This window comes from Indicator indicator, chromosome 10, assembly GCF_027791375.1.
Source record: "Indicator indicator isolate 239-I01 chromosome 10, UM_Iind_1.1, whole genome shotgun sequence".
NCBI classification, from domain to species: domain Eukaryota; kingdom Metazoa; phylum Chordata; class Aves; order Piciformes; family Indicatoridae; genus Indicator; species Indicator indicator.
Genome location: NC_072019.1, coordinates 27,368,016 through 27,390,805, shown reverse-complemented (window position 1 = coordinate 27,390,805; position 22,790 = coordinate 27,368,016). Strand labels below are relative to the sequence as shown.

The window sequence follows — 22,790 nt, the reverse complement described above, 5'->3', positions numbered from 1 at the left end:
GGTCAAGCCCTAATCTGTACTGGTGCAGGAAGTTGTTCATCCCCGGGTGGGAAGGAACCAAATTTCACAACTCTGCCAGGTTTGTTCAACAGGCTCTTCTAGGAAGGGGCTTCTTCTTGTGCTCCCCATGGCATGACTGAGACCTCTACCTGTGGAGCTGGGTTTCTGCAGCATTTCAGTGAAAGAATTTTCCACATACTTGTGACAATTAACAAAACTAAAACAGGCCATGCTGACTCTGAAGCAGATGTGTACTTCTTCAAATGAAACAGATTTGTAAATATCTGGGTATATCAAACTACAATTCTTCACATTTTCAGAATTACTAAGCTGGCTTCTGAACTCAGGCACTTCTCTGAACTTCTGTCAGAAAAGAACAAACTCTATCACCACTGTAATATTATTAACAGGTTCTATTCCCAGCAGTTCAAGCAGAACTGTCAGGGAAAGCCACAAGAACATTTTACCCACAGTTCCTAACCAGGTTCCACTGAGCATTGTGCTCTAACAGCACCGAATGGAGTTGTCTCCTTGGTGTGTGGGCCAGGATGAAGTATTTACTCTGGAAGGAGAAGCAGGTCCTCCAAGTCAAGTGTATTCCCTGGTGTGGCAATGAATGTAAGCAGAGACTCTACCTGCAGCACTGGGTCCACCTCTGGAGTCCTCTGCACAGGTAAAACTTGGACCTGTTGGAGCAGGGCCAGAGGAGGCCACAGCAATGCTGGGAGGGCTGGAAGCCCTCTGCTGTGAGGCCAGGCTGAGAGAGTTGGGGTTGTTCAGTCTGGTGGCCTTTCAGGGATTAAAGCAGCTGATCAGAAAGCTGGGGACAGACTTCTGAGCAGGGTCTGTAGTGACAGGACAAGAGGTGATGGTTTGAAACTAAAAGAGGGAGATTTAGACTAGATCTAAGAAGAAATTTTGTACACTGAGGGTGGTGAGACACACTGGACCAGGTTGCCCGGAGTGGTGGTAGAAGCCCCATCCCTGAAACTGTTACAGGTCAGGTTGTTGTTTAGGACTCTGAGCAACCTGCTCTAGTTGCAGATGCCCCTGCTGACTCCAAGGGGAGCTGGACAAGATGACCTTTAAAGGTTCCTTTCCAACCTAAATCACTCTATAATTCTGTGCCAGTTTTAGCAAAGCAGGAGGAATAAACCCAGTGGCAATACCACAGGCAAGCTGTGGCTGCCATCTCTAGTGCCACCACTTTACCCACATATTCAAACTGTGTGTTGACCAAGGCTGGTCACTCTCAGCATTTTTCCATATAACATTTACAAACCTTCTCCTAAAGCACTTTTTCCTCTTTTAGAAATGAATGAACTTACTAGTCTAAAAATGTGATTGCTGATCACAACAACAAACATATGAAGTCTAAACCAAATGGCAACACCCACTAACATGAAGGTCTCTACCTGCCATGAGTGCCCAGCACTCAACATCAAGTTAGATTACCATATTTTGACAACAAAAATTGTAAGCAAAGTTATCCGGCAGATACAGCATACAGCAAGTCATGGTTCCCATGAAGTTTCCAACACAAACACTGTTTGTAGTGGTACCTATCTTGGCCTGTAATCATTGCACACCTTGGATGAACTCCTAGTTGGCTCCTGAGCCAGAATAAAATACAACACCAACTCTTGGGCACTGAGGTGTCTTTGTACCTGAGCAAGCTCTTGGCCAGGCAGCTCCTGGGGAACACAGCTCTGGTCAAAGCAAGGATGATATGTACCACAGAAATGCAGAGGAGGAGAGAAAATGGAAGAGCGAGCTTGCTCTGAGTAGCAGTTGCATAAACTCGTGGCCCATGCCAGCAGCACTAACTAAACATCTTAGAACAGAAATGTAACCAGTTATGCTAAGCTACCACACAGCCTCTTAAACCTTCAAAGTTCTTACAAGCAGACATTGAAAGCTAGTTAATAACATCAGGGAAAACAAAAATCCTAACTAGAAAATAATCAGTTCCTATTTTATGATCAGCGGAAAAACACCACCACCAATTACATTAAAAGGAATTAGCAGACAGACTGAGAGAGTTGGAGCTGTTCAGTCTCAAGAGGAGAAGGCTTTGAGAAGACCTTATTGTGGCCTTCCAGTATCGGAAGGGGCCCACAAGAAAGCTGATGAGGGACATTTTAGGATCTTGGATACTGATAGGACTAGGGGAAATGGAGCAAAATTGGAAGTGGGTAAATTCAGACTGGATATTAGGAAGAAGTTTTTCACCATGAGGGTGGTGAGACACTGGGACAGGTTGCCCAGGGAGGTGGTAGAAGGCCCATCCCTGGTTTTAAGGCCAGGCTGAAAGGGGCTCTGAGCCAGGGAGGCTGGAACTAGATGATCCTTGAGGTCCCTTCAAGCCCTGACAATTCTATGATTCTATGAATTTAAGAGAAATCACTAGTAAAGGCAGTCTGAATATACTTTTAGCACAACCATGAACCCAGCAATCCCAAGTCACCACATCTACACAGCTTTTCAAACCCTGCAGGGATGGGGACTCCACCACTGCCCTGGGCAGCCTGTTCCAGGGCTTGACAACCCTTTTGGGAAAGAAATTGTTCCTCCTGTCTTGTCTCAGGTAGAAAAACTGGCAACATGGCTTTTTACCACATACTATCAATTTCAAATTTTAACCTCTCAGATGGAAAGAATTCCTTCCTTAGAGGGGATCTGTCTTCAAGCCTTATCACCCTCATTGTTCTAAATACAAACATGAAAGTGGTCATTAACAGGCATATTTGTTCTATTTTATCAAATTACTAAAGCTCAACATATCATTTTGAATAAAATCAAGCTCTTCATAACCAGGATCTCATAGTGCAAGAAAAGAAATACACCAGAAGTCATAGAATGGTTTGGGTTGGAAGGGACCTTAAATACCATCTAGCTCCAAACCCCTGCCATGGGCAGGGACACCTTCCACTAGAACAGGTTGCTCAAGGCCTCATCCAATGTGCCCTTGAATACCTCCAGGGAGGAGGGGCATACACAACTTCCCTGGGCAACCTGTTCCAGTGTCTCACCACCCTCACTGTAAAGAATTTCTTCCTAATTCCCAGTCTAAATCTCCCCTCTTCCAGCTTCAATCCATTCCCTTTTGCCCTGTCACAACTATCCCTTGTAAAAAGTTCCCTCCCAGGTTTTTTGTAGGCCCCCTCAGGTACTGAAAGGCTGCCATAAGGTCTTTCTGGAGCCTTCACTTCTTTACAGTGAGGGTGATGGAGCACTGGAACAGGCTGCCTGTGGCAGTTTGGGCTGGGTGCCCCCTGCCACTGCTGCATGAGATACACCTCTGGTGTCCCAGGTGCTCACCCAACAGGGGTGGACACAGGACTCGGCGTATTCCTACCCATAAATCCTGCCCCCTATCAATCCATCTGCAGAGTCATTTTCTTCCTCTTTCTTCCCTCTCTGCCCCCGTGGGAGATGTCCTCTCTTATCGGGTAATGCCGGGGGAGTATCTCAGGCCTCTTAGGCCTGACTAGGCCTAATGCCAGGAGGAGAATGGAGGGGGGGCAGTCTCGGACCTGGCCAGCCTGAGACTTGCCTAGCAGCGGGAGGGGGAAGAACGAGCCCTGGGGGTTTTGGGCAGACCCTCAGGTGGGAGGAGGGAAGGATTGAGAAACCTCTGGGTACTATGTAAAGGGACTCTGTATGCTTTAGGATGTTCTTTGCCACTATGCTGTGTAGTTTTTTCTGTAGTTTCACCAATTGCTTTTCCATATAAACTCTCCATCACTCTCCAATCTGTTTGTGTGTGTCATTCTTTTGTCCCTTTCAGGACAAGAGATGTTCTGGCTGGCCTCAAACCAGCACACTGCCCAGAGAGGCTGTGGAGTCTCCTCCTCTGGACACGTACAAAACCCACCTGGATGCATTCCTGTGTGGACTACCCTAGGTTATCCTGCTTTGGCGGGAGGTTGGACTTTAAGATTTCTGGAGCTCCCTTCCAACCTCTAATGTTCTGTGATTCTGTGATCACTTAGAATACACAATGTATATCTAAAGTCTACAGCACCCTAACCCCAAGTAGTTTTCTCTCTCTAGGTGTAAAACCAACTTGTGTTATTCTGGCACCAAAAATATTTACCAGTTATAATGGTGCCTGCTCACATTTCTACAGTAAGCTTTGGTGGTGTTTCCAGTATAAACACTGTACAAGCCTGGTCTGTAACTTGGCTCTAGGGAAGGAGCTAAAGGTCTACATTAACTGCCTGAAGAGGTAACAAGCAAGAGAACATCAAGAGGGTTTAAAGTAACAATCTGTTACTGAGGGAAAACCCAAAGACTGTTGGAGAGCAAGAACTGGAGAACACAGCATCAACAAGAGGGCTGGGTAACAAAGCACAAGGACCAATGTAAAGTGCAATTTTAAACACTGCTTACCTACTGATGACCACACAGGTAGGCGGTACTCAAATTTTCACCAGCTGGGCATCAACTGCCAGATAAACCCTCCCCTGCTCCTAACAAGTAAGGTTTTAGACTATAGTATGTTCTCTTCTCGGGACATGGTTTAATGGCCACGGTGGTCTTAGGTTGAAGGTTGGACTCAATGATCCTAAAGGCCTCTTCCAACCAAAACAATTCTATGATTCTTTGACTTCTCAAGTTCTTTTCTTCACTGTTGCAGTAAAGAAAGTTCTCATAGGAACAATGGCTGTAGGATCAGGTTTAAAATGTAGTTTATGTCCACTTGCTCAGGCATTGAGCACTGAGGTGTGGCCTAAAGGTTTTGCTCAGCACATTCTATGATTCTATGATCCACTTCCACGAACAGTCACAAACTATGAAACTTGCAATAAAATCAATTCGTAAACCACCTTTGTGGTGAACCTTTTGGGTTGAGAATTGGCTCATTTTTGGAAGATAACAGCCCCCAAAAATCTTTGGTGAAGTAAATATGAAAATGTTCAGATAGAAGAATAAGTTTCTCAGTACACTTATGATGGATGTGGGATGAAAACCCTGTTTCTCTGATCTTCCAGAGATGTATTAGTGTGTTGGTAAGAGGAACACCAGGGGACTGGAAATCAGTTTCATCATCCTGGGTATACTGGACTGTTTGCAAGCTAAATGAAAGATGAAAAAAGCCATAGAAGAGGTAACATGAGAGAGCAAGAGCACAAAGCAAAAGAAAAAGAAAAGCAATACAGGAAATCAAAAAGCACGCACATCCTAAGGCTCCTCACTCTTCAGCAAGTATGCCTTTCATGTTCAGTCAGCGTGACAGAGGACTAACTAAAACACAAAGGCCCCTTCTACTTAAACGTCTGGCATACAACAGATGGGGAGAGAGCATTTCCTCAAATCCTCACAGTTCATGAAAGGCTTTCCATCAAAAAGGAACAAGGAAAAATTGTGGCTAATCCAAGGAGAAAGAAAGAGAAAAAACCCAAACCCAACACACAACCCCACCAGAAATAGCATCATGCTAAGTAGTGATTTGTCTTTTGATGGGGAACAGACACCAGCGGGAAAAAAATGGATGGGTACATCAGGTCCCAGAAGACAAAATGAATCCCTGTCCTGGGTGGACTGCACCAGTTTCTTATCAACACTCAAATGTTTCATCTTTCTTTAGATTCTGTCATGCCAAAGAAGAATTGCAGGGTATTAAAATAATTAATCAGCCCTATTTTAGTTCACGTCCTACATTAAAGTAGAACATCCCCCCCCTGTAAGATTTATTTTCTGGCCTCAGATGTTCAAGAAGAAAAGCAAAAATGTGAATGCAATATGGTGGCATTTAAAGATAATCAAGCACAGAATAAAAATACAACTGGTTGAAAGCAAAGGCATCTCCCACAGTACCAGCTCCTTAGCTGCATGAGAGGAGAATCCACAAGTGAACAGCCCTTGCTGGTCAGCTCATCTGAGCTGTGAAGAGTGGAGATCTTACTACAGATCTTGGTAATGATTAGCAAGGAAGATAAGCACAGAATCATCACTTAGGTTGGAATCATCAAGGCCGACCGCTATCTAGCTCTACCAAGTCTAAACTGTGTGCCTCAGCTACACATCTTGGCATCCTCCATGGAGGGGGATTCAGCTACGTCCCTGGGCAGCCTGTTCTAGTCTTTGAGAACCCTTTCAGTGAAGAAATTTCTTCTGATGTCCAATCTAAGCCTTCCCTGGCACAACTTGAGGCTCTTTCTTCTTGTCCTATCACTTGTTACTTGGGAGAAGAGACCAACCCCCATCTGGCTCCAACCTCCTTTCAGGGAGCTGTAGGGAGCCAGAAGGTGTCCCCTGAGCCTCCTTAGCTGCTCCTCAACAACCCTGTTCTCCAGACTCTTCACCCACTTTGCTCTCATTCTCTGGACACACTCCAGCACTTCAGTAGCCAGAGTAGGACAATTCAAGGTGTATTCTTCCTAACAGCAACTCCCTGGATATACAGACTGGTATGTCATGGTACCAGACTGTTGATTTCATCCTAGTTATGAGCCTCGGCTCCCATGAAAGTTAATCAGACATAAATAAGGAACCATTAACAGTGAAAAACTAATGACCTGGGGCAATCAAACCCAATTCTTCTAATCCATTCTTCTAACCAAACAGGCTGACTTGCCATACAATGCTCCAGCAAAATAAAACTTCCTATCTAGTAGCGTGTAACTTCACTCACACTGGCCATCCTCACGTTCTTGGCATCACTTTAGCAGTCAAGAAGAGACAAGGTTATTGTTTCCTTCCCTCCTTCTGCCCAGAGAAGTCCTCCTGCCTCCCAGAGCACTCAGTGCAGCTCCCAGGACCTTCAATTCCTGATACACGCCCTTGAACGTTCACTTCAAACAGCATGACTGTTCCTTGCTATTGAAAGGGATTAGTTGACTGATGAGAGGTGACAGCTCAGGGAGATGTAAGGCCATCACAAGCAATGTCCAACCAAGACAGTGCTAAGTCATTGCCAAGCACTGACCAGAACAAAATGAACAACTACAACCCAAGCTTACTTTTAAATCTTTATCTTCATTTAGTCAGTTGCTCTACCACTCAGTGCCCACCCCCACCCCAGGAAGGGGAATCAGGAGAAGGAAGGGACACCCATAGGCTGAAATGGAAACAAATTTAATAAAATTATAATAAAAAATCCCAAACTAATATTAATACTAAAAGCAACTACACAGGGTTACACCCAGCCCAAGCAGTTTTTGCAAGCTGCTCCCAGCAGTGAATGCTGGATGTCAAGCACTTTGAGTACCACAGCTCCAGTAAAAATAGGCACACAGGAAATTGGCCTCGGGAGCAGGGTGACAGGCAAGACCCTCCAGGGATGGTGGCCATGAGGAGAAACGGCTGTCCCCAGAAAACTTTCTAATTTATAGTGAGCTTGATGTTTGTGGTATGGAATACTTCTGCTGGCCAGCTCAGGTCAGCTGCATCTGGCTGACTCAAAACTGCTGAAGACTTTGATCACTATGGAGACCTGCACACAGCATGGCCAGCCACAAATGAAAACAAGTTGTCTTATCAACTTTGTTCTCACTGAATCAGCTGTTGCAATCTTCTCTAACAGCTTTCCTGAACAGAAATTCATTCTATGATTCTATCCCAGTGAAACTAGGACAGTCTTTTTGCGAAGATTCTTGACACAACCATCAGTCTTACCACAGCACTGTATCAGAGGGATATTAATGCTAACAAGAACAGACCCCAAACGGGGCAATCTTGCCTGTCTGACTGTAAAACATCACATATCACTGCCCTGCTGGGATTCCTGGGATCCTGCTTATGACCCTGCATCCTAATGAAGCCATAAAATGATTACCCTGGGAAGAAGGGGTGACAGTTCCCTGCTCTTGCAAGAATTACAAGTCAGAGGAGTTTGTTGTCCACAGGCTGCAAGAGGAGAAAAGATCATTGCTTTGGAGAGCACACCCTGTACCTGAAGGCTGGCATGCACATTCTTGATGCAAGCAGTGAAGCTCCATGAAGGAACAAGGCGAGCTGTCATCCTCCGTGCAGCATCCATGTATACTTGGTACTGCATTCTCCTTTCAAGGAGAATCTCACCTCAACATCTGAAGTACGTTCAGAATAAGGCCTAGGGGTCCTGTATTCTCAGTGCATGGTGTGTTACCAGACCACAGCTCATCCAGAGCTTCAAAGCAGTAAGATCAGACAGACAGGAGATAGGAGTTGATCTGGTGAGCTGTTTTACCCACAACACGAAGCCAGCCAGCAGGAACCAGAGTTACTACTCGGGTTACTACAAGTGTGTTTCTATCCAAATTTATAGCTTCAGCAATGTAAATAGTAACAAAAATGTATCTACATAGATATCAATGGTGCCTCATCTCAAGATTTACAGAGGTCACAGCAACAGCTGATGCCCATTTTTACATGATTGTCATACCACATGTTTTGATAACATGAACAGCTCAGGCACTTTGCTGGAGGAATCAGATGAGGATGAATATGGGGAACTATATGGGTAATTCTGGAAGACTTTGGGGGGACAGGTCAGTAGAAAATCATTTGACCTGCCAACTGAAAACTAAATAGAGGCTTTGCCTTCAAGAACAGTTGACCATAGGTTTATCAGAAAAATACCTTCTTCCATGGCTGTACTAAGAGAATTGCTTGAAGAAATTGCTCTAAAGCTCAATACAGAAAGAACCTTCTTTTTGACTTAATTTGTTCCCACTTTGGATTTGTTTCATGCTGACACACAATGAAAAAAAAAGCTCATAAGGGAATGCTGACTTACTTGGCATGATAGACTGCTGAGTGCTTTCTTCAGGCCATCCTTCCTCCTGAAAATAGTCTCTGGATTTCCTCAGGAATACAGATGTTGCCAAAGGCCTTTGAGAGAAATCCCACTTGCCAAGATTCAAAGACGGGCAACCTTTGCCCCGTAACAGCCACCCTGCACCTGAAGTGCTCTACACTTCTGACACTTAAAGTTTTCTCTGTTTGTTTGGTTTTTAAGACTACAAACCTGTGGTACTCTTGTTTCTGGTTCAGAAACTTTATAGCTAAGATGCATTTCTTCTGTGGCCATAAGAGTATTTTTTTTTTTAATTCAGTTTAATGCAGGTGGAACTCCAAAGGCAATAGAAGATTACAAGTACACTAATAGATTTTAAAAGTGAATATACAGCTACAACTATCAGAGGAAAATGTTCATTACCTAATTTCACCTGGAAAAAAAAAATAGGAGTTCTGTACTCATTTTGAGAGATGATGAACCTTCAGACAAAAGTGAACATCTCACCAATCTATACCAGCAGAAGTGCTTGTCATTTGAAGACTCATTTGGAAAGTCCTGGCCTCCCTCTTCACATAATACCAACACCTCAATGACTAGAAATCACAGGATCACAGGATGTTAGGGGTTGGAAGAGACCTCAGAGATAAATAATTACATTTAAGAAAGCCTATTCTGGAAGACTTTGCTGTGCTTTAACAATGTTAATCTCCTTCTTGATGGTGAGTGAGTTGGCCGGGTTAGCAATAGTTTATCTGATTTTATTCGGCTAGTCAAGCATCTCAAGAAGAAACAGGAAAAAACACCTCTACACAGTTTACTAAACCTGTTAATTTGAAATTTACAGAATCATAAAATTATTTTGGTTAGAAGACACCTTTAAGATCAAGTCCAACTATCAATCTAAACACTACCAAGGCTACTGCTAACCCACCTCCCTTAGCACAACTACATGGCTTTTATATAGCTCCAGGGATGGGGATTTAACCACCTCCCTGGGCAGTCTGGGCTAGGCCTTGACAACCCCTGCAGTAAAGAAAGTTTTCCTAATGTCCAACCTAAACCTCCCCTGGTTCAACTTGGGATAATTTCTTCCTCTTGTTCTATCGCTGGTTCCTTGTGAGAAGAGACTGACCCCTATTTCACTTCAGGGAGCTGAGGAGAGACAGAAAGCCTCCCCCCAAGCCTCCTTTTCTCCAGGCTGAACAATCCCAGTTCCCTCAGCCACTCTTCAATTAGAAACATTGTGTTTCATGGTAATTTCTGGAAATGCCCAACAGCCAAATACACAGGTACACTTAACATGTCTAACCACAAACATACTTCTCCTTTCCAAAAATGCTCCAGGACAGAAACTTCTCCTCCACAACTCTTCTTAGTTGGCCTTTACATGCCAACATGAATTCCTCAATGATGTTAAAAACTAAAATGACATCTTTTGAAACCATATTTCAGGATCTGTACATGGTGGTACTGTTCTATCCTAGCAACAGGTAAACATCAGAACCTTACACAGAGAAACAGGCATCTAAGTCCTACTTTTACATCCTGAAAACGAAATGGCAAACTTCCAAACTATGTGGCTGCCAAGGTGGACCTTCACACTATTGTTTTTCCCTGTAGCACTCTGTCTGACCAAGCAACACCAAACTTCTTGGCTTCCACAGAGGCGAGATGTGCTTTGTGAATTCATCAAGTACCTGCTGCATGCAAGAGGGGCAAGTAACACAACTGTTGGAGTGTCAGACAAAGTGACCCTGTTGTAGCTATCCGGAGCAAGCACCTTGTGACACCCCAGTAAGCCCTCTCTGTCAACACAGTTGACGCGTGATGGCTTCTTCAACAGGCGATGGAAGATTAGCAGGGGTTTCCAACTTGTGAATTTGCTATTGATTAGGTCATTAGGTTGCTATAAATAGAGGTGAGGCTCTGCCCATGCAGGATGATAGCAAAACTGTCAGCTAGAAAACTCTTCACAACCTAGGATCACACTACAGTCTGGCCAATCAGATTGAAAGGCACCACAGAGGTGAGAACAAAGCACCAAGAAGCACCATGGCAAGCAGGCTGGGCACTCTGGATCCAATTACACCAATCGCTGAAAGATTCACTCTGAAATGAATGGTGCCTTTTTACAGAAGTCAGGGAGAATACGCTCATCTTCACATGCTGCACTTACCCACAGGTAATAAAACTGCCTGTGCTTTAGAAAAAAGAGAGGTTTAGAACAAAAACCGTAATTACAGTTTTTTCTACTTGTGCATCAAAATGATTACTCGGAGCTGGTAAAGTGCCTAGGCAACTAAATCACCTCAGAATGTGACTCAGATGCATTAGGTTTAAGAGTTCACTGATCTTCTCCTACGTTTTGCACTAATTTGAGTGGAATTTTCCTAAACCACCATGAGATCGTGGAAAATCACTTTCACTGAGTACGCACTGCTCACCCCAGGAAAACAAAATAACCCGGGTTTGAAGCTTTTTAGCTTGGCTTTTGCAGAGAAACTGGAGGTGCTGCAGGACTGTAAAGCCGCTCGACCTGTCTGGGCACAGCGAGAACACAGGTGTCACCTCTCCAGTACCACTAACGGGCCACACACCGGCCGCTGCTTCACTTCACGTGCTGTAACACAACTGCAATTAGCACACTCATTAGCCTGGCTGCTTTGCACACCTTGATGAACGACCCCACTGCCCTTCACAGACCCCCGGGTTAGCTCTGGAATGAAGGCTACTCCCTCACACCCTGAGGGCTGGGGCCTGGCCCCGGGGCTGGCTCCCACCGTTGGGCGCCAGCACAAAGCAACCGCCAAGCCCAGTGTCGCTCCCCGCGGGTAAAGGGCGGCCGCGCCCACCGCGGGGAAGACAAACTGGAGCCGCCCTCGGCGGGCACAGCGGTACCGGCGGTAACAAAGCCAAAGAAGGCGTCGGGAAGAGAAACCCGAGCCGAGCCGCGGGAGAGAGGAAGGGAACAGAAGCTGCAGCCCACGAACTCCCGCGGCTATGAGGGCAAACGCTGGCCACCGGGCAGCTCCGCACCGCCCTGGGAAGCGGCTCCTCCGTGGCACCGGGCGCTCTTACCCCAACCCCCGGGGCACGGCCCGCCCGAGGCGCCGGCGGGATCGCGCCACGCCGCCGGAGGAGAGGCGGTGGCTGTACCTGGCTGCTGCTCTCGGCCGGCAGGTTCCTCAGCAGAATCTTGCGCCTGTTGCTCAGCTCCCGGCGGGTGCTCGCCAATCGCTTCGTCACCTCTTCGGGGTCCAGCGGCGGCAGCGGTTGCCGAGCCCCGCGCGGTAGCTCCGCGGGCAGCTCCGCTCCGCGCTCGGCTGCCGCCGCCATCTTGCAGAGCACCCGAGCGAACGGGGGGGAGCCGCGGCGGTGGGCGGGCAGGCGGCGGGGAAGCCGCGGGGCACGGCACGGCGGAGCGCGGGGAACCACGCCAGGCGCCGCCGCGCTGCCCGCCCCCGGCCCGCCCCGAACGCCCTCTCCCTGGGCCTTCCCGGGGCGACGAAAGCTGCGGAAGCGGGACGCTGCGGAGCCCCGTGAGGAGGCAGCCGGCTCGGCCTCTCCCTCACAGCCCCGACCCCCGCGCGCCCGGTGCCGCACAAAGGCGGTGAAAGGGGCACGAGTCCGGGAGGAGGAGGACGGCGGAGGAAACCCGAGCGGAGCTGGGTGGTGCCTGTAACGGCCTCAGGCTGCGAGCCGCCTCGGGGTGTGGGGGCCAGAGGGGCAATTTCACCAACACAGGAGCGTGTTTGGAGGCAGGGTTTAGAGAAGGGCTCGAGCGCTCCGGCACTCCCGCCATTTTCCAAAAGTCGCAAAACCACTTTAGGTTGGAAAAAACCCCTAAAGACACTGAGCCAACCACCAAACCATGTCCCTCAGCACCACATCTACGCGGCTCTGAAACCTCTCCAAGGATGGGGACTCCATCACTGCCCTGGGCAGCCTAGGCCAGTGCTTGACAACCCTTTTGGGGAAGGAATTGTTCCTCATGTCCAACCTAAACCTCCCCTGGTGCAACTTGAGGCCCGCTTCCTCTTCTCCTATTACTTGTTCCTTGGGAGAAGAGACCAGCCCCCACCTTGCTGCAACTTTGTTTCAGGGAGTTGTAGAGAGCCAGAAGGCCTCCTCTCATCCTTTTTCTCCAGGCTGAACAACCCCTGTTCCCTCAGCTCCTCCTCCCCAGCCCTGTTCTCCAGACCCTTCACCAGCTCCATTGCCCTTCTGTGGACCTGCTCCAGCACTCAATGTCCTTCTTGGAGTGAGGGGCCCAAACCTGAACCCAATACTCAAGGTGTGGCATCACCAATGCCCAGTACAAGACAATCACTTCCCTGCTCCTAGCTGGCTCACACTCTTGCTGCTCCAGGCCAGGATGCTGTTGGCCTTCTTGGCAGCCTGGGCACACACTGGCTCATACTCAGCCAGCTGTCGACCCCCAGGTCATTTTTCTGCTGGTGAGTTTCCAGCCATTCCGCTTCCAGCCACTCTTCCTCAAGCCCAGAGCTTTGTGTGGGGTTTTTGTGACTGAAGCGCAGAACCCAGCACTAAGCCTTTGTTGAACCTCATCCCATTGGCCTCAGCCCAGGGATCAAAGACTCCTTACCCTCAATGTTTTGATACCTTTTTTATGCATATATCCACCTGGAGAGCCTGAAATGCAGAATGACAACAAAAGAAACCACATCATGAATGAACCCAAATGCTCCACCAGAGGTTACCAGACACTATGGCCCAAGATGAGGTCATTCTAATTTTATTATTCATCAGAAACACACCAATGGGTACAACGACACCTGGGTGCTGTACTTGTGACAAAAGTCATGCTCCTGGGGCAAAGCTCCAAGAAATGGTGGATGGGCAGGCACAGGGTTCCCAAGTGTCAGGATCAGAGGATGTTAGGGGTTGGAAGGGACCACCAGAGATCAAGTCCAACCCTCCCTGCCAGAGCAGGACCATAGAATCCAGCACAGGTCACACAGGAATGCATGTAGATGGGTCTTGAAAGTCTCCCCAGGAGACTCCACAACCTCTCTGGGCAGCCTGTTCCAGTGCTCTGTGACCCTCCCAGTGAAGAAGTTCCTCCTCATGTTGAGGTGGAACCTCCTGTGCTGTAGTTTATATCCATTACCCCTTGTCCTATCACAGCATGCAACTGAGCAGAGCCTGTCCCCTCCCTCTTGACACCCAGCCCTCAGATATTTATAAACATTTATTAAATCCCCTCTCAGACTTCTCTTCTACAGACTAAAAAGCCTCAGGTCTCCCAGCCTTTCAAGGTGTGTAACATACTAGCAGAAGAAAATAATAGACATACTGGTAGAAGAAAATTATTTCTGGGAGTCACCATAAAAGAAATTTGCCCTTCTGTGGAGCCTTTGACTGTAAAAATATTTCACCCTGATACTCAGCACTTCCTTTAAAAAATAAATAGGTCACTCTTCTGGAAAATTCATTTCTCCTTAGCATAGTTACTTGCAATGTCATTTACAACAGAGTTAAATTTAGCTCTTAACATGGTCATCATTGCTATAAATGAATGAAGAATAATTTAAATATTGGTACCTGTTTTTAGAGATGAGGCTGACCACAAAGAATAGGCAAAAGAAAATCCAAATCTGACAAATAGTCTTAAAAAAAGAAACTGGGAACACACTTTGATTTAAATTGGGTAGATGTGACTAAGTTTGTATCATGAAAATCTAGTTCTGGATGATAATTCTTAACTAGATTTAAAGGGCACTTTAGAGACAGGATTACCAGAATCTGTGATCAACCCACAGCAAGTAACAATAGTGTTTGGAGAAACTGCTTTAGTCCAAACCCCAGCTAGCAGGTTAAGACTACAAAGACTCTTGAACTTCATTACTTCTGAAATTATTTCCTACAAGAAGGCTGTGGAAGGACATTTTACAGGGGCTTGTAGTGATAGGATGAGGTGGAATGGATTGGAGCTGGAAGAGGGGAGATTTAAACTGGAGATTAGCAAGAAATTCTTGACAGTGAGGGTGGTGAGACAGGAACAGGTTTGCCCAGAGAGGTCATGGATGCCCCCTCCCTGGGGGTGTTCAAAGCCAGGTTGGATGAGGCCTTGAGCAACCTGGGCTAGTGGAAGGTGTCCCTGCCCATGACAGGGAGGGTAGAACTAGATGATCTTTAAGGTCTTTTCCAACCTAAACCATTCTATAATTTTATGAAATTAATCTTAAAACTACTGAGCCAACAATAATCAAAGTAGTTTTTGTTCTTTTTGGTGCAACCTGCTGTAGGGGGGTTGGAGTGGATGATCTCCATAGGACCCTCCCAACACCCACTGTGCTGGGATTCTGTGATTTCACACTTCCTTCAATGCATTAGACAGGCAGTGCTTTCATTTGGCAACTATATCTTCTGCCTTCAGGAATTTTCCCATTTTACTATACAATTTCTGTCAGGAGAATCAAAAGCCCAGGCTGGTAGCACAGGTTACTGTCCTCTGGGCTGGTTTTGGCCAGTGCTCTTTCAGGCTGGCCATTACAGCTCTCAGATGTAGCCTTTAGAACTGTTGCCTGCCTTGTGACAGTGAAAATAAATGATGTAAGCCTAAAGAGCCATAAGAAGAGACACAGGTTAGGGAAGCCTCTCACAAATCTCTCTGCTACTGCTTCTATAGGACTGGGAAGCATCCTGGAAGCTGCTGAGATGGTGCAATTCAGGATGAAATTCAAATGGTAACAGTCTCCACCCAGCTATGGCAAGAAACAGACAGCAAGGCAATGCAGGTATGGATTTCCCTTTTCCTTACAGAATACCATTTTGTTGTTTACAGCCCATGCCATATGCAAAGGCTGTGTGTATACATAGGAGTGTACTCACTTGATGTTGCTTTCAAAACAAACCCCTAAATATTTATGTTTTGTGCTCTAAACAGCCCTCGGTTTGTAACTGTGTCAAAATTGCTGCAAAGGAAAAAAAAATCACCATTTAAGAAACAGATCTGCAAGAGTAACTTTGGGTACACTGCTGACTTGATGCTATTATACTGATAAGCCACTTTGCAGTAATTTAATTTAGTGACTAAATTCCTTGCTAATTAAGAGTAACGTGCCCATCCACAGCAACTGCTTTTGTAGCTCTTTGAAGCTGAAGATTAATCTCCTCATGCTTCTGTGGCTTTGAATTAATACCAGCCATGTATGTTTGTTTCATTTCTATGGGCTGAGTGTTAAAACAGAATTGTGACACATTCTTTCTACATTTAAAGACAGTCTCAGGCATAACTATCTGCATTCAGAAGTACATACAAGTTCAGATCTGTGCAGATAAAATGAAAGCCAAGTATTCCTCACCTGGAGTACTGCATCCAGCTGTGGAGCCCTCAACACAGGAAGGACATGATGGAGTGGGTCCAGAGGATGCCCACAAAGATAATCACAGGGCTGGAGCACCTCTGCTATGAGGACAGGCTGAAGGAACTGGGGTTGTTCAGCCTGGAGAAGAAAAAGCTCTAGGGAGACCTAATAGTGACCTTCCAGTACCTGAAGTGGGCTACAAGGCAGCTGCAGAGGGCCTGTTTCTAAAGGCCTGCAGTGATAGGACGAGGGGCAATGGTTTGAAATTAGAGGAGATTTAGACTGGAGGTTATGAACAAGTTCTTTACCATGAGGGTGGTGAAACACTGGAATAGGTAGCCCAGGGAGGTAGTTGAGGCCCCATCCCTTAAAATATTCAAGATCAGGCTTGACAAGGCTCTGAGCAACCTGATCTAGAGCAGGATGTCCTTGCTCACTGCCGGGAGATTGGGACTAGATGATCTTTGGTGGTCCCTTCCAACCCAAACCATTCTGTGATTCTATTTAGGATATCTAAAGACCCATCTGAGGCTCCCAGGTCCATGAGATGCTAGAAATGAATCTGTGAGCTCCTTAAACAAGTGATTTCTTTTATGAAAGGGAAAACCAAACAATCTTCTGAAACCATGTGATTGGTGTTTCCTGCAGTAAGGGTGTGGAATCCACGAGTTGCTGCCAATTCCAAGCTTCCATAAAAATCCCTGATTGCTAGCACTGCTTCATGTGAGCAAAGTGCAAACAATACACATAGTTTTTATTGTGCCCACTGTTCCCAGCTCTAGCCACTCATTTCATTAGGAAACTGAAATTTGGAAACCAAAAGATGTAGATTCAGTTATCTACAGCAGTAATTAGTGCAGTGATGATGATCTAGATGCTCAATCCTTTAACTTACAGATGCATATTGCCTCCAAAACACACCAGAGGTGCCAAAAGAAGTTCCTTTCACCATTTTTCTAACAAACTTCAATACATTCTCAGGGTAAAATTCCACACTGCAGTAAGAATGGGGATCATTAAGAGACAAACAGAATTTCCTATCAAATTACCAAGCCAGAAGAGCACAATGAGCAACTGATACCTTCACTATGCTGAAAAAGCAGACACTTTGTAAGCTGTCTCTGCAGCTACCTCCCAGTCTGAGGCTTCACTTGCTCTGCTGGGCTACAATTCATTCGTTACCCATTAAAGTAACTCCACATGTCTAGACTGCAATGTTGTGGAGACAGGTGTTGTAACATGGCAAGTCCAGCTAACTACTAAACTTGTTTTAATACCAGAGATAACTTGCTTGTTTCATTCTCCAAGCACTCAGGAACAGCAGTAATATAGGATCAGAGTTCAGGTCCATCAAATCCCCTCCCAACAATGCCCATCACGTTGAAGAGATGCCAGATGGACAACAGATTGCTTCCAAGGCCACCACAGCCACATTGTGCCATTCAGAGCTGCATTGCCAACAGATTGTTATTTTCACTTGGCAGGAGCCTTACTGGTGCTGACACATGCACTGGAGTAGAGAATGATGGAATTGTTTAGACTGCTAAAAGACCTTTAAGATCACCAAGTGTAACTGTTAACCCAGAACTGCCAGGTCACTGCTAAACCATAGAATCATAAATATTGGAAAACACCTATAAGATCATCAAGTCCAACTATCAATCCAACACCTCCATGCATGCTAAATCATATCCCTCAGTACCACACCTACACAGCTTTTAAATCCCTCCAAGGATGGTGATTCAACCCTGAGGAGCCTGTTCCAGGCCTTGACAACCTTTTTTGGAAGAAATTGTTCCTCGTGTCCAACCTAAACCTCCCCTGGTGCAACTGGAGGCCATTTCCTCTTGTCCTATCACTTGTTCCATGGGAGAAGACACTGGTCCCCACCTGGTTCCATCCCCCTTTCAGGGAGTTGTAGAGAGGCAGAAGGTCTCCCCTCAGCCTCTTTTTCTTCAGGATAAACAACCTCAGTTCCCTCAGCTGCTCCTCACAAGACCTGTGCTCTAGACCCTTCACCAGCTTCATTGCTCTTCTTTGGACACACTCCAGCACCAAAATGTCCTTCTTGGAGCGAGCAAAACATGTCAAGTACTGACTCCTGTGTGTGCCCCAAAACAGGATGTTTCTTTATTCCTGAAACATTCTTCCACACAGACACAAACCACTTCAACTGGCTTTGGCCACAGCTGAACAATTTCTTTAAGTGGAACCTGCCAGCTATTAAACTTGGTGTGACACTGCTCCCAAGTGTGTTAGGAATGATGGATTAGCTCCCTAACAGACTGCTTAGCAACTTCTCCTCCTTTTCCATCCTGTGACACAGTGGTTTGCAAATTAACAGTACAAAGATAAAAGAAGCAAGAACTGTAACTTATAAAGTGAGGAACTGTTGCTGCACTGAAAGGTAATGTAATCCAGAGTCAGCTTCAGATTTAGTAATAACTTCTTGGCACAAAGTACATTTTTGGCAATTATAGTATTAAAAAAAAAATTAAAATATGCCTTGGGTTTTCCAGCAAAAGCAGGTACAGCCCCACATTCCAACAGAGAGTATTTTTATTGGCTGAGCTGTTAATGTCCTGCAAATTGCAGATTCAAATCACAGAGTCCCAGCATGGTGGGTGTTGGAAGGGACCTCTGGAGATCATCCAGTACAACCCCATTGCTAAAGCAGAGTCATCCAGAGCAGTGTGCCCAGGATCACAATGTCCAGGAGGGTTTGGAATCTCTCCAGAGGAGACTCCACAACCTCTCTGGGCAGCCTGCTCCAGGGCTCTAGCACACTCATACCAAAGAAGTTTCTCCTCCTGTTCAGATGGAACCTCCTGGGTTCCAGTTTGTGCACAATGCCCCTTGTCCTGTTTCTGAGTACCACTGGAAAGAGTCTGGCCCCATCCTCTTGCCCCCCACAGGTCCTTTAGCTCTTGCTGAGTACTGAGCAAATCCCCTCTCAGGCTGCTCTTCTGCAGGCTCAACAGCCTCAGGCCTCTCAGCCTTTCCTCCTCACAGAGATGCTCTAGGCCCCTCAGCATCTTTGGAGCCTCCACTGGACTCTCTCCAGTAGTTCCCCGTCTCTCTTGAACTGGGAAGCCCAGAATTGGACCCAGTAGAAGGGGAGGAGAACTAACCTTGACTGGCTGGTGACACTCTTGTTAGTGCACCCCAGGAGACCACTGGCCTTCTTGGCTCGAAGAGCACACTGCTGGCTCATGTGGCTGAGGATGCCAAGTTGTTCTGTCTCAGATTCCCTGTTTTCCAGGAACTGGAAGCTGATATTGATAGTTCAGAGGAAGATGTAAAATCATTTCACACCAAACCCCAGTGAAATCATAACACTGAGCTGAAGCATTCCCTGGAGTAACTGAGTGCATCACCACCACAACCTCATTTACATCCCCTACAGACCTGGCTAATCAGAAACTCCAGGGAAGTCCTTGATGTGATTAACTGACTGGCTGGTACATACTGGCAGGGAACAGGCATCTTACAGCAATGTGTTGTGATATGATCAACCAGTCAGGGATTTATCCCTGCCTGCACAGGCTGGAATTGGATACAGTCCCACAATATTTTATTCCTAAAATCACTGTAACTCCTTAAATATGGAAAACAGGCCTAAAGAATGAATGCAAGCTCAACCTTCCCAATGTCTTCTTGAAAAACTGATGAGCCTTTAAAATGTTCTGCCACCCACAGAATCATACAGAATGGTGTGGGTTGGAAGGGACCTCCAGAGGTCATCCAGTTCAAGCCCCTCTGCATTAAGCAGGGGCATCTCAACTAGATCAGGTTGCCCATAGCCCTGTCAAGCTTCACCTTGAATATCTCCAGGGATGAGGCCCCAGCCACCTCCCTGGGCAACCTGTTCAGTGTTCCACTACCCTCATGGTACAGAACTTGTTCCTCACATCCAGTCTAGATCTACTCTAGTTTGAAGCCATTGCCCCTCATCCTATCCCCACAGGCCTTTGTAAGCAGTCTCTCTCCATCGTTCTTGTAGGCCCCCTTCAGGTACTTGCCATTAGATCTCCCCAAAGCCTTGTCTTCTCCAGGCTGATCCCCAGGACTTGCCCATGCCAGGGTGACAGGAGCTGAGCCCTTCACCTGGATTTGTGTTGTCCTGCTGCAGTAAACAGCAGTTTGAATTTGGAAAGAGGAGGGTATAAAGCACTGGGTTGTCTGAGCTAGACAATGTTAGCTACAGACACACTGAAGTGTCTGACTTTGACCTGTTCATTGTTTCCATGAGGAGCAGAAGAGCCCATGGGTCCCCTTCCCATCTTCTAGCTTCTGTGGCTGAGGTTACAGCACTGACACATTCTGGCTGCTCACACAGATTTCCTTGGTTAAGCTGCAACGAAAATAAACACACCTAAAGTGGTGGTTGTTCTGATTTTGCAGGAATTGGATTATGTAGTTTAATTATTCAACCTTTAATCTCTCCTGATTGCCTGTGATTATGCCAGGAGAATTGATATAAGGAGCAAATTAATTGCTGAGGTGTCAGAAAGTTGGAAAACTGAAAATAAGTCTATTAAAATTATTTGACCAAGTTCCCAGTTTCCTGCAGGTCCCACTGCCAACCTTACTCAGAGTGTCTGTCCCATGTCATTACCTCTATGTGCAGTGGAAGAGCTTTAAAATTAGAGAAATCCATCACTGCCGAACAAAATTGGAAATACCTGGCAATCTAATCATCCAAGGCTGCCACTTTGAAGCAAGGCCGGTTCTGAGGGGAGACCTTCTCACTCTCTATAGTTCCCTGAAAAGACCTTGGAGCCACATGGGGGTCAGCCTCTTCTCCCAAGGAACAAGTAATAGGACAAGAGGAAATGGCCTCAAGTTGCACCAGGGCAGGTTTACGTTGGACTGAAAGAAACTTCTTCATTGAAAGGGTTCTCAAACACTGGAACAGGATCACCAGGGAGGTGGTTGAATCCCCATCCCTGGAGGTGTTTCAAAGAGGTAGAGACATGGTGCTGAGGGACATGGTTTAGCACCAGCCTTGGTAGAGTTAGAGAATGGTTGGACTTGATGATCCTGAAGGTCTTTTCCAACCAAAACAATGCTAGGGTTCAGCTGCTGTGATAGAGGAGACACCACCAGTTTTGGAAGAATTTTGCTGAGGGATAGCCCCACCTCCTCCTGCAGATTTTTCCATGCAGACACTGCTGGTAGAAGTGCTGACTGGACACTCTGGGAGGCTGTTCCCTTTTTTCCCAAAGCTTTATCCATTGCACTCGCACCCTCACATTTCATTGCCAGGTGGAGGGGGGGGTAGAAACGTTCCCGAACTATGCTTTTGGGCCAACTTTCCCTTCCTTGCTGTCCCTGTTTTTGTTCCATTAGTGGCAGTAACAGCAGAAAGCACTTGTTCAGGCAGTGCTCCAAGAAGCTAGTGTGGTTTTGCCGGTGTCAGCTGTAAAAGTTTAGAGTAAACCAGAACAAAAACTGTTACTGCTGGCTCCTGCCTCTGAGAGCACTACTGTCTACCGCTGCTCCTAAAGAAACCAGCCCAGGGAGAAAACTGGGAAGTGTTCTTTCCACAGCATTTAGATAAGGCCACTGTGATTCATCTGTGAGCTGAAACATCCTGATCTTATACATGTCCTGTTTCTGCCACCAAATTTGTGCTGCTCTTCTGCTCAGGTCAGCACTTTGCCAACTGGTATCAACTGCCACTTTCTGGTGGGCATGACAAAGAAAACCTTGGTTAAACCAAGTAGATCTGATTATTTGAAGGAAACTCTTGTATTTCAGACATTTATTTTCCTTTAATATATTATTAAATCAACAATTTACTGAAAATCTCACTGGAGGTTTGCAGAAGAGAGGCAGAATTTGTGAGCGTTCAGCCTGGAGAAGGCAAGGCTCTGGGGAGACTTTAGAGCAGCTTTCCAGTACCTGAAGGGGGCCTGCAAGAAAGCTGAGGTGGGACTTTTTGTAAGGGCTTGTAGTGATAGGATGAGAGGGAATGGATGAAAGCTTAAGAAGGGGAGATTTAGACTGGAAATTAGGAAGAAATTCTTTATAGTGAGACACTGGAACAGTAGCCCAGGGAGGTTGTGGATGCCCCTTCCCTCTAAGTGTTCAGGGCCAGGCTGGATGAGGGCTTGAGCAACCTGTTCTAGTGGAAGATGTTCCTGCCTATGGCAGGAGGGTCAGAACTAGGTAGTCTTTAAGGTCCCTTCCAACCCAACCCATTCTACCAACCTGTGAAGTGATTAAGCCTTTGCCTGGAACACAGCAGGCAAGGAGGACGTGTGATGTTCTAGTGCAGGCTGCCATGAAAAGACAGAAGCTCACTTGGAAACTCTTCACACGTGGTGTTAGATACACTCTGAATTTCTGCCACCTCAGGCTCCTTGGGGTTCTCAGGCAGAGGATCTGCACACCCCAAGCTCACAAAGCACAGTCCAAAGTGAGTGACATCAACGGTGCAGAGGCAGGGAAGCATCAGGCTCCTCTTCCATGGAGGCAGAGCTGGCAGCGCCCCGCGCCTGCGCTGGCAAACACACCAGTTATGTTTGGCACTCCGCTAACAAGGCAGGGGTTGGAGGACTTCACTCTTGGACTTGAGTGTCTAAATTCCACTGTAGCCTTGGCTTCAGAAATGCAAGTCCTTCTGGGCCAAGGTCCTTCTGTGACTCAGTTCAGAGCACATAAAGCAGAGAAAATGATTAGCTCTCCTCAGGCAGAAGCGCTGCAATGCAGCACTATGAAATCCT

At 46.5% G+C, this 22,790-nt stretch overlaps 1 protein-coding gene across 1 annotated transcript in view; it reads right to left on the bottom strand.

Annotated features, from left to right (window-relative positions):
* RAVER2 (ribonucleoprotein, PTB binding 2) overlaps window positions 1-12,530 on the bottom strand; it is a 43,367-nt gene extending 30,837 nt beyond the window's left edge. Inside the window, exons 1-2 of the mRNA XM_054384561.1 lie at window positions 12,332-12,530; window positions 11,885-12,255 (exon numbers count right to left, since the gene is read on the bottom strand). Of these exons, the coding sequence (XP_054240536.1) occupies window positions 11,885-12,255; window positions 12,332-12,530 (570 nt within the window). The remainder of the gene's footprint in view (window positions 1-11,884; window positions 12,256-12,331) is intronic.
* Between the last annotated feature and the right edge of the window lie 10,260 nt (window positions 12,531-22,790).